Source organism: Brachyhypopomus gauderio, chromosome 7 (assembly GCF_052324685.1).
Source record: "Brachyhypopomus gauderio isolate BG-103 chromosome 7, BGAUD_0.2, whole genome shotgun sequence".
NCBI lineage: Eukaryota > Metazoa > Chordata > Actinopteri > Gymnotiformes > Hypopomidae > Brachyhypopomus > Brachyhypopomus gauderio.
Genome location: NC_135217.1, coordinates 15,587,476 through 15,601,644, shown reverse-complemented (window position 1 = coordinate 15,601,644; position 14,169 = coordinate 15,587,476). Strand labels below are relative to the sequence as shown.

At 41.6% G+C, this 14,169-nt stretch overlaps 1 protein-coding gene across 1 annotated transcript in view; it reads left to right on the top strand.

The window, feature by feature from the left end:
- The window catches only part of srek1 (splicing regulatory glutamine/lysine-rich protein 1), a 60,811-nt gene extending 50,030 nt beyond the window's left edge, over positions 1-10,781 (top strand). Inside the window, exon 12 of the mRNA XM_077012063.1 lies at positions 10,181-10,781. Within this exon, the coding sequence (XP_076868178.1) occupies positions 10,181-10,189 (9 nt within the window). The 3' untranslated portion in view covers positions 10,190-10,781. The remainder of the gene's footprint in view (positions 1-10,180) is intronic.
- The last annotated feature ends 3,388 nt before the right edge of the window (positions 10,782-14,169 follow it).

The window sequence follows — 14,169 nt, the reverse complement described above, 5'->3', positions numbered from 1 at the left end:
TCTTGCATGTCGCAGTTCTTTTATTCACAACAGCATAATCTTTATAATTGAACAGGATCATTTTTGGGAGCATGTTGATTGTCCTCTCCGCACAAATTCAACGCTGCTGCCCCCCCTCCCCCGATCGGTTACGGATAAACTGAGCTGAGCAGTTCACATTTTACAGCACCATTTAATACAAAATGATCCAGTCATGTGATTCTATATTACTTATTTATTATGTTAAAATAAGGATTTCAAGTCTTTTCAAGTCTTAAAGCTCAAGTCCGATTCCAAGTCCAAGTCAGTAAAGGTAAAGTCTAAGTCAAGTCGCAAGTCTTCAGTGATGTTGTCGAGTCAAGTCACAAGTCATCAGTTTAGTGACTCAAGTCGGACTCGAGTCCAAGTCATGTGACTCAAGTCCACACGTCTGATGATTACAGTTAAAGATTTTTCATGTAGTTTTTAAAGAACAAGGCTTCTTATTAACATTAGCCATATTCAAAGCTGTCATTACTCAGTAGCTTCCAGTTTGACAGACACAACTCAAGCTCATAAATATCCAAACAAACCAGCTTCGTGCTCAGATAATTATTTGAACTTTGAGACAAGGGGTCCTGAATCCCCAAGGCTAGAAGAAGAACACAAAAATACTAAATAGTGGTAGTCCTGGACTAATGTTGGTTGTCTGACATTCTCTGTTGTGATAACCCCTTGCTCTTTCAGGCCATAAGTTTTTGGCTATGGCTAATGTTTTATCAGTGTCACGTCCAGCCCCTCCCTCCTCACTGGTCCTGCCTAGTTTTCCCCATCCCATTGGTTTCTCCCTCTGTCTGCCACACCCCTTTCCTCACTGTTCCCACCTGCATCTAGTTTCACCGTCATGTTTTCTGTGAATATAATCCCTGTGGTGTTTCACTCCTGTGTCAGTCATTGTTTGTCGTGTGAGTATGTCCTAGCCTTGCCCTGTGCTGCTCTGCCTTGTTCTCTCTGTCTTGCCTTGTTAGCGTTTTCATTCGTGTTCCATGTCGGTTTTAATCCCGTTTCTTTATCTCCCCGCATTTGTCTGTACATGAGTTTCCTTGCCTCTCTGATTTGTTCTTGGTCTAGCTTTTGATTTCCTTAAGTTGTGTTCCTGTGTTTACTCTAGTCCCCCCCCCCCCCCATCTGTGTAGGTTTTATCCCGTGCCCTTCTACTCTGTACCCGGTTATTGGTCTCACCTCTCTTTGTGTACTTTAGGATTTATGTTTAACCTCGCCGTGGTCTGTAGTGTAGTCTGGCTTTGTCAATATCTGTCTCCCCTTCGTTGTTACTCCCCTTAGTGTTGTTATTCTCCCTGCTCCGTTTTCGTAGTGTACGTGTAGAATGTTCGTTTGTATTAGAGCTTTGCTTAGTTATCTGGTTGTCTTGTTCGATAGTAGGTTATTAGTATTTTATTATTATTAGTATTTTATTGTATAGTGTAGTCTCTGTTTGTGTCCTGGGTTTCTGTCTAGTGTTTTGTCATTTCCTTAATAATAAACACTCCCAACTTTGCATTTGCGTCACCTCTGTCTCTAGTATTCGTTACAATCAGACTCAGCGATTAAACCGTTAGACCTGACTATTGCCAGGTCTAAAATCTTCTTTCTAGGTAAGAGCTGTATGAATTTAATACATTGATTCTCGAGCTCATTAGTTCACACACAGTTGAATAAAAACAAATACAATGATCCCTGGTTTATTAAATTCAAACGATAAGATCTGTAGTTCTGGTCTGACCGTGTTCGTGAGCAATTGGTCAAAAAAAGTTAAACTCCATTGGCTGTCAAAACTGGGAAGAGGAGCTCATTAGCATATCACAAAATCCTGTATTTTGTAATTATGCTGTTGGTAGGGGGGACAAATATCCCCAGCTAATAACACCAAGTTGCACTACATCATCACAAGATTACCATTATGATAACTTGAAATGGCATACAAATATTGTTCTTAGTAACCCAAAGTTTTATTTATACTGTGTCTGGGTACTGGAGATTTACCAACTCGGCTGTAGAATGTCTGTATATGCGCCTGGGTACTCCTGTTGGAACAATTATAGATATTTGCCAAAAATATAACAAGGAAAAGCTTAATTGCTATGCTTTTACTGTTATCTGGCATTCAGCCAAATCCTGGTCCTTTTGACTGCAACATACCAGCGGAGTTAAAAAATTTATCTGGGCTCCACGTTTTACATATAAAGGCTCGCAGTTTGCCTTCAAAATTGGATGCGATTAAGATTTGGATAAATTCATCAGGTGCTGATATCATCATTATTTCTGAGACGTGGCTATCACAGTCCATAAAAGACAAAGATGTGGCTATAAATGGTTTTAATCTCTTCCGTACTGACCGTCCAAATAAAGGCAGCGGAGTGGCTATACATACGTAAAATCTCATTTTGCAACACGTATTGTAGTGACCAAATCGTTGCCTAGACAGTTTGATATTTTAGTATTAAACATTGGTTTACCTAGGGGTCAGTTTTTAATGGTGGTTGGTTGTTATAGGCCCCCATCAGCAAACAGTGACGCCTGGGACTCAATTTTTTTTATCTTAGGTGAAATAAAATTTAAGGAGAATATATTGTTAGGTGATTTAAACTCAGATTGGTTAACATCAGTATCTGATTATTTTAAAGCACTTTGTTTATCATTAAATTTGACACAGATTATAAAAAGCCCGACCCAAATGTTAAAAACCCAGATAGATCAACTCTTCTTGATCTTATAATCACTAACATGCCACACAAATACACTGCCACAGGAGTGTTTGCAAATGATATAAGTGATCGCTGTGTGATTGGAGCTGTTAGAGATACAAAGTTACCAAAATTTAAAGCAAATGTGATTACGAGGAGAAACATGAAACATTTTAATGAGCAGGCATTTCTCTGAGACCTATATCAATTCAACTGGGGTCGTATTAAATTAATCGATGATGTTAACTGTGCTTCGCTCTATTTTTATGATAGTTTTAATAATTTTATCAATAAACATGCTCCGTTAAAAACAATTAGGGGCGGTTTTCCAGACAGAGATTAAGCCTAGTCCTAGACTAAATTGGCCTTAACAGAAATATGCTTTCTCAGTCATGGCTCAAAATAGTCCTACATTTAGTCTAATTCTGAATTATGTAATCTCATTTCTTGAAGGAAGATTAGTGCTAATGCAGGACTAAATTGAGGTTTAAATTAAACCTGACAGGAGGCATGTTTAACTTCAGATTAATGTTGTTTGTCAAAGAAGACACATGGATTACTTGGACTATGTCAATGAAGACCAAAGAGTACCACCAGCTAGATATGTTCTTGCTGACAGAAGTGACCCATTTGAATATTTTGATGACATTAGTTTCAGAGATCGTTTTAGAATGTATAAAATAGATGCCATGGAGATTATCTCATTGTTGGAACACAAGCTTTCATCTGTGACTCAGCGAGGACGGCCTTTACCTGTTCGTCTCCAAGTGCTCTTGACTTTAAGGTTCTTGGCATGTGGCACCTTTCATCGAGAAACTGGGGATTTAGTTGGTGTTAGTGAACCAACAGTATGTAAAGTCATTCACAGAGTATGCAGAGCCATTTGTGACCTAAGAGGACAGTACATAAATTTCCCTGATGCTACAACCCAGGTAAAACACAAAGTACATTTCTATGAATATGGGCACTTTCCAGGAGTCATAGGCTGCATAGATGGAACCCATATTCCCATAAAATGCCCATCTACTCCAGATGCTGAGGAATACAGGAACCGCAAGAATTGGTTTTCCATAAATGTCCAAGGTGTATGCACTCCCCAATTACTGTTTTCAAACATTGTTGCACGTTGGAAAGGTGCTACTCATGATTCCCGTATTTTTCTTAACTCATCTCTGTATGCTCAATTTGAAAGAGGAGTACACAACGGAATATTGCTTGGTGACAGTGGGTACGCCCAGAAGAATTTTTTGTTTACGCCATACTTGCATCCAGCAACAGCTGAGCAGTGGCGCTACAACCAGGCTCACATGCGCACTAGGGGTCTAATAGAGCGCATGTTTGGAATTTGGAAGAGTCGTTTTCAGTGCCTTCGAAAAACACTCAGGTTCAAGCCAAGAAGATGCTGCATTGTCATCATTGCAACAGCTGTTCTACACAACTACCTGAAACAGCGTGGATGCCCTGATCCTCCAATTGAAGAGGATGACAATCCAGATGTACCACCATTTCCAGCAGACGCCAGAGAAGGACTTGCATACAGAGATGCATTTGCACTGTGCCACTTTAAGTAGATATTCTCAACATTATCCTTTTTTTAACTTCTGCTCAAATTATATACATTTCACATGTAATGAGTTAATAAATTTTTATTTCAAAGTAAATGTGTACATTTTGTTTGGTGCATTACAGAAATAACCATTACATCCAACATATAATTTATTTTATAGATTTATGTACTACTGTGGCATTTGAGACACTTGCATGTCTCTCTCCTTCATCTTCATTTCCAGTTCTACTTGTAGGATCTTCATTTTCATTTCATGCTCCTCCTTAAGATAATTTAACTTATGTTCATGAAATTCATTTGCCAGCCGTTCATGGATAGTGAGTCTTTTGTTGTACTGACCAGTAGGCCTACTGGCAGACGCTGCCACACATGTTGTTGAGGATGTGGAGGGTAAACTACTTTGCAACTCCACTTCAGTTCTGTCCATGTGACCTCCTTGAAACCAGAACAGTTCAGATAAATGCAGATTACATGACACTGACACAAATACAGTTTTAAATGTTAGAAATAAAAGACAAGATGAACTGAATTAATTTACCCAAAGTAGGTGCCTGAGATCCATCATCTGAACTGTCTAAATGGTCATCATCTGGTATGTTCTCCAAAGGTTGCTGACTCTCCATTATTCCTGTCAGTAACTCATCCACCTGGTCAGGATCTTTATGTGCAGCCCCCCCCCACCAGTCTTAAACCTCTCTCTTCGGGCTTCAGCAGCAGTCTTTTTGAGGCTTATTTTTATATTCTTCCACAAAACCTGTATAAAGTAACTTATGTCAACTCACTCATTTCACAAAAGAGAAACCTAATAAAGCCAATTATTCTTGGAGTTGTTGTAATGTTCTTGTAGATGTGTGTTCATTTGCATTAAATTCATTGCAAATAGATTTCCAGGCATTCCTTTTCTTTGATTCCGCAGCTGATGTGTGTTGTTTATCTTCAATAACCGGGTGTCTTGAAACTATTTGCTTTAACAGAGTTTTCTCATGCTCAGTAAAGTTTTTTGATCGGAGTCTCTTCTCTGCAGCCATGGTTTTACTTGTATCTGACTCTCCAGTTCAATGCTATTTTACACATTTCTAGGTCCATTCCATGTTTTATAGGCAACTTTGCTCCAGCTAATTCAGATTATCACAGGTGGTTTTAAATCAAGCTCGTTTACTTTAATTCAGGACTCCATAGTCCAGGTGTTAGTAATCAGTAGTTAATCTGTGTTTCAGAAAGCCCTTTTTTGTCACGTTGAGGACCCCGGCCCCTCCCTTTTGGGCGTATGTCAACGTTGTCCACGTGCTTTGTCTGCGTCAGTGGATATTCGTGGTTGGGGTTGTCGTGTGATTAATAAGTCTCACCTGTGAATCGTCTCGTGAACACATGGGGCTAATGTGGTTTGTCTATTTAATGTGCGCTCGCGCAGTGTCCTGTGCTCGTCGTTGTCTAAGTCTGCACATTGTGTGCCGTGTATATGTTACTCGTGCGCTTATTGCGCAATACCTGTGTGAATAATAAAAGTGAGTGTGCGTAAATCTTTGGACTCGTGTCTCGTCCGTCTCTCCGACGCCCACGTCACATTTTTAAAGACATGATTAACTACTCCAGATTAAGGCCTGGTCCTGGCTTAAGTTAAACCCTGTCTGGGAAACCGCCCCTTAGAGTAAAAAATAGAGCCAGTCCGTGGTTTACTCTGGAATTAAAACATCTTTTAAATGAAAGAGACCAGGTATGGGCAAAAGCGAAGAAATCTGGGTCGGATGCTGATTGGTTGCGCTTTCGTCAATTATGAAATAAATTGTTGCTCACCCCCGCCCGTCACAGAATGACCAGCCACCCTTCGGAAGCCGCCGAGTCTCTTTTTCTTTCTCCTTCGTTCGTGGTCATGTCTTGTGGTAAGTGTTTGTCTGCGTGGTGTTTTGTGAAGAGTTCCGCCGTGCTTTTGTGTTGTGTTTGTGGCACGGCATGGACCAGGGCTGTCTACCCTGGGAAAACTCTTCGTGTCTGTTGTTTGTTTGCTTGTTTGAAGAGCTCCGCCGTGTCTGTGTTTGTGGCACGGCGAGGACCAGGGCATCTTCCCTGAAAAGGCTCTTCATGTTTTGTGTTTGTTAAAACGTGTGTTCATGTCGACGGATGTGTGGATCAGTGTGCGTGCTCGTTATGTTTAATGTTGCGTGTTTTGTGTGTGACGCGGTCGCCGCTCGTCACCGTCGCCTCGCTCCCCGTGTATCTTGTGTTAAATGTGGGGAGCGACTGCGACTCTGAGCGGCGCGCGTCACTGTGTGTTTATGTCGAGCGCGCATGTGTAGGTCCCGTCTGTCTGTCTGTGCACCGTTTTTGTTTGCTTGTCTAGTCTTTGCGTGTGTGTTGTGTCCCAGCGTGTTGTCAACTGTTTGTGTGTAATTCCACGCATGCTCCTCCCCCTGAATGTGTGTTTGGGGGGGGGACCGGCTGTGGTCCCATGCCATAGGGTGTGGCACGGAGGGCGTCTCTCCCGAGGGAGGCCCTGAATAGGGTAGGGCGCGTTTGTGTTTTGTGTTTATATATATATATGTGTGTGTGTGTGTGTGTGTGTGTGTGTGTGTGTGTGTGTGTGTGTGTGTGTGAGGTTGTGTTCTTTGTGCAGGTGCTTCTCCTTGGCAGTGTTCCTGGACCTTGTGGGGGTCTCCACCTGGCAGGAGCCCCCTTGTGTTGTGGGGTGACCGGAGCCCGGTCGTGAAGAGCCCCTCCCTAGAGGGTTGGGGCCCCTGGATGTTTGGGGACCATGGGGCTCCGGTCTGAAAAGCTCCTGCTGGGGATGGAGATCCTCCCTCCTGCCCGGGGTGACCAGGAGGCCCTTGGGGCTGCTCCCTAGCCCGCGTCGGGGGTGCTCTGGGCCTCGGTCCCTGGCGCTCCTGGGTTGGGTGGAGGAGTCCACCTTGAGATGAGAGGCCCCGGGAGGGGTTGGCTCCCCAGGAGGCTGGGGTGACCCCTAGCAGAAGGCAGGGGTCAGCTCTGGGAGGAGGTAGGTCCAGGAGGTGAAGTAGCTACGCCTTGGAGAGGTAGCCTGCACACCCACACACACACGAGGGACGAGAGAGGAGCCGTAGCCCCTCGTCCTCACACTCATGGGGCTTACCGGCTGAATGCCGGTTAGGGCGTGAGGGCCCTGTGACCGACTGGGGCGTGGTTTTGTGTTGTTAACGGCCCGGTCGGTCCAGGGTCCCGCCCGGGGAGGCGAGCTGAGTAATGTATGTTTTTGTGTTTCAGCTCCCGGACTCAGGAGGTGTCCATGCCTGTCCCTGCCTTCCTGCCCCTTCGTGTTTTGTGTGCAGCCGCTGTGTGCCACACACCCAGTGGAGGGGAGTGCGGCTTGGTGGGGGGGTCTGTCACGGTGAGGCGGCCCCCTACCGGCCGCCTCTGTCCACAGCGGCTGTTGTTGTTGTTGTTTGGTGACGTCATGTGCGTCCCTCAGGTGGGCGGAGCCCGTGATCTGTCTCACCTGAGGGTCGTTTGTTTGCCTATATATGTCTTGTCTTTGTACCAGTTGACCGCTGGTCATTATATCCTTAATTTGGAGATATAGCACGGGTTTTAGGTTTGCACACTTTCTATTAAACCATCCTTTTTCCCTGAGACTTGGCGTGATCGCTTCCTTTTTGTTGCTCACCCCCGCCCGTCACAAAATGTGTATGAAGTTGTCAGCAAGAACTAAATTTTACATCTGTGTTTACTTCAATTATTTTAGTCACTCTAATTCATATGATAATATGATGCAACACTCACTTTTTTCACTGTGGTCAGTCATGTTGATGTATCGGATAATGTAGCCTTGCAAGAAACCATGCAGATCCATCTCAGACACTGGATTCCATGTAATTACAAAGGAACTGTGGGTAATGTTATAGATGCTCACATTGCCAGGAGCAGCTGACGGTGCTGACAAAAGACAATGTGAATAAATCTGGATAAATTTGTGCAGGGTTTCCATAACATGGCATAACACAACTTGACATAACACAACTATAATACAGGTTAATTCCACTTTATTGAATGTGTGAGCAAGATAGGTCATGGTCAGGATACACATAAAATGGAACTGACATCCTTCGGAGAGGTAGACCTGGGTCCTGCCAAAGGTGTGCTCACTGTTGTTGGCATTCCTCAGGTTGCAGGTGTTTTTATATGGCCTGGCATGCAGCAAAAAGTGGTATCTCTTATATGGCTGAAATGATGCTACATATCACAGCAAAGAAAGCCCGTGAGAGACAGGAAAGGCTCAGCTTAGCAAAGGCAACACTACATAAAAATTTATAATCCTTAAATGAGGATTAGATTAACTAGAACAGGGGTACTCAACTGGCGGACCGCGGTCCGGATCCGGACCCGAACGCAGTCCTGTCCGGACCCAATCTCATTCCTGATACGGATATGTAACCGGATACGGACCAAAACAAAACCGGAGCATTTATTTCAGGGCTATTGAAAAAACACTCCGTCACGAGTGTTACGTTCGCCACCCCCCCCCCCCCCACCACCACCCACCCCTGCCTGCCTGCGAGGGTCCGCGCGGCGAAAATGACGTAATCGCTGTGGCTCCGCGTGTGCGCGAGTGCCTCGCGCGCTGTCGGTTCGCGAGGTCGTGCACCTCTCGAATTTTGTAACTTTGCGCGCGAACTATTCAGTCAGACAGATATTTGTTGTGAAACCAAGTAGTTACAACTTTAACCTAAATTACAGCACTTTTCAAACCTGAAGCACATAGCAACATTAAAATTGGTCAGGTAAATGTTCATTCCCCTGTTTTGAGGGGTGTTTCTACCACATATCGTTTCGGAGAACACTGCAGTGACGCTCGCAAAAGTATAAACACCTCCACCGTTGGGTGGGTGGAGTCACGCGCTACAGTCAATCGCGAAAGTACCAGGCTTTACGTTCGCACCCCCCCCGCTCAACAACTTACGTTCGCCACCCCCGCCGCACCGGACCTCAGGTCACAGGTATCTGCCAAAATTGGACCGCGGACAAATTTAGTTGAGTACGCCTGAACTAGAAGGAGCAAGACGAAGTATGAGTTTTGACTTCATGGTGGCTTTTCTTCTCATAGAAGGATCTGTATGTGGGTTTTTCTCCAGTCACTCACCATTCTACCAAATAGCAGTGATACTTTTCTGACAGTGAGCTGTTCCATAAAAGATTGAAGCTGTCATTGTTGTTCAAGGTAACATTTAATGCTCCTTCCCAATCTGTAGAAACCAAACACATTGGTTTTATGCTTGTTTACTGTTATTTACATTGTTTACTTGCCTTACTGTGGTAAGGTGTTTACTTCAAGTTCAAGTAGACATATTCAGGTATACCTGTGCCTCCAAACTATCAGTGGGCATTCACTTTTGAAGGAATTTAAATTCTATTTAGTGAATGTCTGGAATACATAAATTGGGTGTGAATGGAGGCAAATATTTTATTACTAAACCACCATCCCAATATAACTAGTCAATAACAGAAATAATGAAGTGCTTCAGGATGATGAACACAAATTGTCCATGGCCAGTCTGCAAATTAAGACGTAACCATCTACAATGGATTACTAAGAATTTGGACATAATACCCTAACCCTAACCCCAGGGTGATATGGCTAAAGAAAGTTTAGAATGGCAACAGATTGGCTATACACTGTGTGATTACTTTATTATGCACACCTTCTGTACAGGGCTGTACTTAATAGGCTGCAATACTTCTTTAAAGTCATACTGTGTAGTTGTGTCCAATGTATATTGGTCTCTTTCATGAGTAGCCTGATCAATACCTAAAGCAAAGGTTAGCTCAGTTTAATATTGTTCATGTTTCACTGTTATGAATTCTTAGGAATAATTGATACACACACATAATGGATACAGATATACATGCATAAAATGTCTAAATAACAACTGCTCTTTTCTGCCAGGTATCATGAAAGAGGCCAGGAGAAACATCACAGACAACAAAACAATCTACCATCAGTTACCTTCTGAAAGAACTGCATTGTTATCCTACAGGCCCAGCAATACAGTGAATTTACTGGCAACTCTGTAACCATACAGCCACATGTTTCTAATGAAGGTCAGGTGACTGTCACATAAATCTTGTATGGGAATAGGAAAAACATACCACTTTTGTCTTCTATGGTATCTGTAACTCTGTATGGTTGAAGGCACCAATGCTGATGTTGTAAGCAGAGTAGCACAGAACCAGAGTGACAGTGGGAGATTTGAGGGAGTAACTGTTCATTACAGCAAGTTCTCCGGAGGCCTTCTGCACAGTTACATTATACTTTTCCACTGCCTCCATGTACACATACTGTAAACAGTAAATAGGTATTAAAGCCAGACTCAATAGTCCACAACAGAATGAACGTTTATGTGCAGAATACACACATTTGTTATTAAAAGAAATTTACACCTATACAGTGATGCAGGATCCCACATTTACAGTATCTGGTTAGGTTACGAGAAGACATATTTTATGTATTAGATGTTTACAGTTTACATGTTGATTACAGTTCATTAGCTTTTTTTGAATAATTGTTTCAATTATTTAAAATCTTTCTTTATACTGTGCATATTTAAAATTTGCCAATATCCACATAATAAAAATGCAACTTAATAAAAACAATATCTAAATTATCTACATGAAAATTAATGATCTACATGAAGCTATTTAAATTTTCCAATTTCACATTTTCTAATTTGTCTACTGTCTGTATCTCTACTGTCTGTATTTGTCTTGTCTTTCTGTCTTTCTCTGTTGTTTGTTGTTATGATATGTTGTATATGTTTTAGTATATTTCTCTCTACTCTTCCCTTAGTAATTTGTTCTTCACTGTTGTGGGTAAGGTGGTTGGAGGTGTAAGCAGTTGGCAAGATGGAGGTTTTCTTAAGAAATCCATCTTCAACACAATTGGTAACACATCATATTGAACTCCAATGAATGACTTAAGAGATTATAGATATCTGAATAAGAGATTAGTTTAGAGACATGCAAGCACCGAGAAAATTTTAAAACAATCAATCATACACTAGGAACCAGGAAAAACAACAAAATGCCTCAAAAAGATGGAATGGGAAGTTTTGGAAGGAGTTACATGGTCAGATTCATAACTAGATGCCTAGTCTCCTGCAAGCAAAAACTGATGAGGCGGAAGAGGGTAGTGAGGGTAAACAATATCTCTCATTTCATGACTACTGTCCTCTGTCCTGTGTGCATAGCCTGAGATTGAACTGAGACTTTTTTATGTCTGGTGTGTATACCAATTATGTTATGAGAACAAGAAAAGAAGATAACCTCAAGAATTTCCAAGCTCAAGAAATCTATTCTATAAAACAGAAAGAATTCACTAAGTTTTTAAGTTTTTGATTCGGAGTGTTAACAGTGAATTAGTCATTCTAGATATATTGTATGGACAAAGGTATTTGGACACACCTATTAATGAGCCATTCAGTCTGCTTTTACAAACATTTGTGAAAGAATGTCTTTGTATTAGATTTTGTGTTGCAGGTCCTTACAGCATAGTTTCCTTCTGGATTATTATCATCACATTCTAGTCCAGATTCCAGATCCAGAACAGGAAGAGGAGCAACCTTTTGAGAGGCCTTCTGAAAATTTTTGGTCAGATTTTGAGAGATTCTTGGAGACTTGGGAGAATTGAGAACTTGAGCATTTGAGAACTTCTTTGATGGCTTTTTCATCAAATTTGTTGCTATGTGTGTTCTGCTTTTGTGCTGTGTTGTCTATTTAGTGTGCTATATATTGAAGCCTGAGAGTATTACCGTTATAGAATTCTTTTGGCTGGTATTCTGTTTCTGGGTATTCCATGAATGTTTAGACTTTGCTTTGTGTTACGGGGAGTGACTGGCTTTATGTTGGGGTTTGGGTTGTATATTTTGTGTAAGGGTGTTAGTGTGGGACTGTGAGGACTTTTCTTTTGGTGAGCTTAGTTTCTGTTGCTCATTTTTTTATATTTCTTCCCTCCTATACTGTATATTCCACAATCATATATGAGTAATATTATTGAAACATGAAAGCATCTAAGCATTTAAGACCACATATAAAATGGGGTCATCAAGTGCTGAGGTGCTTAGTGTGTAAAGGTTGCCAATAATCTGCTGGCTCAAGAACTGCCAGTGTTGGGAACATTACTTTAAAAAAGTAATTAGTTATAGTTACTCACTACTTGTTCAAAAAAGTAACTGAGTTAGTAACTGAAAAAAGGGAAAGTAACTTGGGAAAGTAAGTGTTTGTGTTACAGTAAAAAAAAAAAGTAAGGATTTTTTTGAAAAAGCAGTTTTCACAGTCAGTTGAAATGAGTAGATCAGAAAGGTGTTTAACTTTTGATATTTATTGCACATTTTGATATTTATTGCACATTGTTCCCAACAGAAGTAAACTTAACAATAAAACCTTTATTCTTAATTAAATAAATCAAATACCCAGTCTGGTAGACATTCAGGAACTTGTATTTTCTTAAATAATGTTTATATCGCCACCTTGAAAATGCTAATTTTTCTTCGGCTCGCTCCTGACTCGCCATTTCTGCCTCTTCTCCGTTTGTGTCTGTGTCATGTGTCACTGGTGTGCTTCGGCACGCGTGTAACAACACTGGCTCTGATTGGCTACCATAACGCTGCCTTAGCCAATCGCTTACTGACTTAAGTCAGTTAAGTTAATCAGGTGTTACACAGAGAACTGTGACCTATCGAGATCTGTTACTCCTCACTAGCCTGGGTAGCTGTCCGCTCGCATTACTGTTAGAATATCAATATATAGTAACGCACCGCTTTTAATGACCAGTAACGTCAACGACATTGTAATGACAGGAAAAGTAATTAATTATATTATCCCGTTGCTGACAAAATTACACCGTTACCTAACGCCGTTATTTTTAACGGTGTTATTCGCAACACTGAGAACTGCAGAGTTGCAAACCTCTATTGGCATTACTGTCACCATACCAGGAGCTTCATGGCCTGGGTATTCATCACCAAGCAGTTACATAGAACCCTTACATCACCAAGTACTGTGCCAAGCGTCAGAAGGAGGAAAGCACATTGCCACTGGACTCAGGAGCAGTGAAAATGTGTTCTATAATGTGAAGAATCACGCTTCTCTATCTGGCAGTCTGATGGATGAACATGTGTTTGGCAAATGCCAAATTACCTGCCTGATTGCATTATGCTAGATGTAAATGTGGCGAGGGTGTAGGTGTATCACGAGATAGATTCCGAGACCAAGAATTAACTGTGCATAAATTGAAGGAATTTACGACCGTCTACGCCACTCAGGGACTTTCACCTTGAGAATTATATCAGCTCACAGGTTCATTGAGACCAAAAAGGCAGAGGAAGATATATTCACAACAACATGAAGTTTTATTAACAATTCCACACAACACAAACCCACTTCTACAAGGGAAATGGATACGAATGTTAAAAACAAAGCGCTTTATTCTAACCTTAATTTAAAAACATGCACCCTTCATTACTAATTCCCCAATTACGCTTTCCCAGCACTAAAAAGGCGTAAAGGCGTAGAGTGTAGAGGACCAGTTTACAAAAAAATTCCACTACACACAAGTGCACAATTCGAATTAAATAAAATAGGTCATGAAAAACAGTGAACACAACAAACCAAAGAAAAACCAGTCTCTTCCACTCAGTGTCTACAGCTCTAGAAACAAACTTAAACAAAAAAAAAAGGAACAACACGACAGTAATTCAAAAATAACCAAAATAAGATTACAACCTAAAATGGAAATAATTATAAATAATACTAATCATAATTTTTACACAGCCTTAAAATAAACAACCTGACCGTGGCACGCCGCTCGGGAATTACACGCACTTTGCTAGAAGTAGGCGGCGGCACTCTTCCAGTCGGGCCGTTAAAGAAATAGGAAAC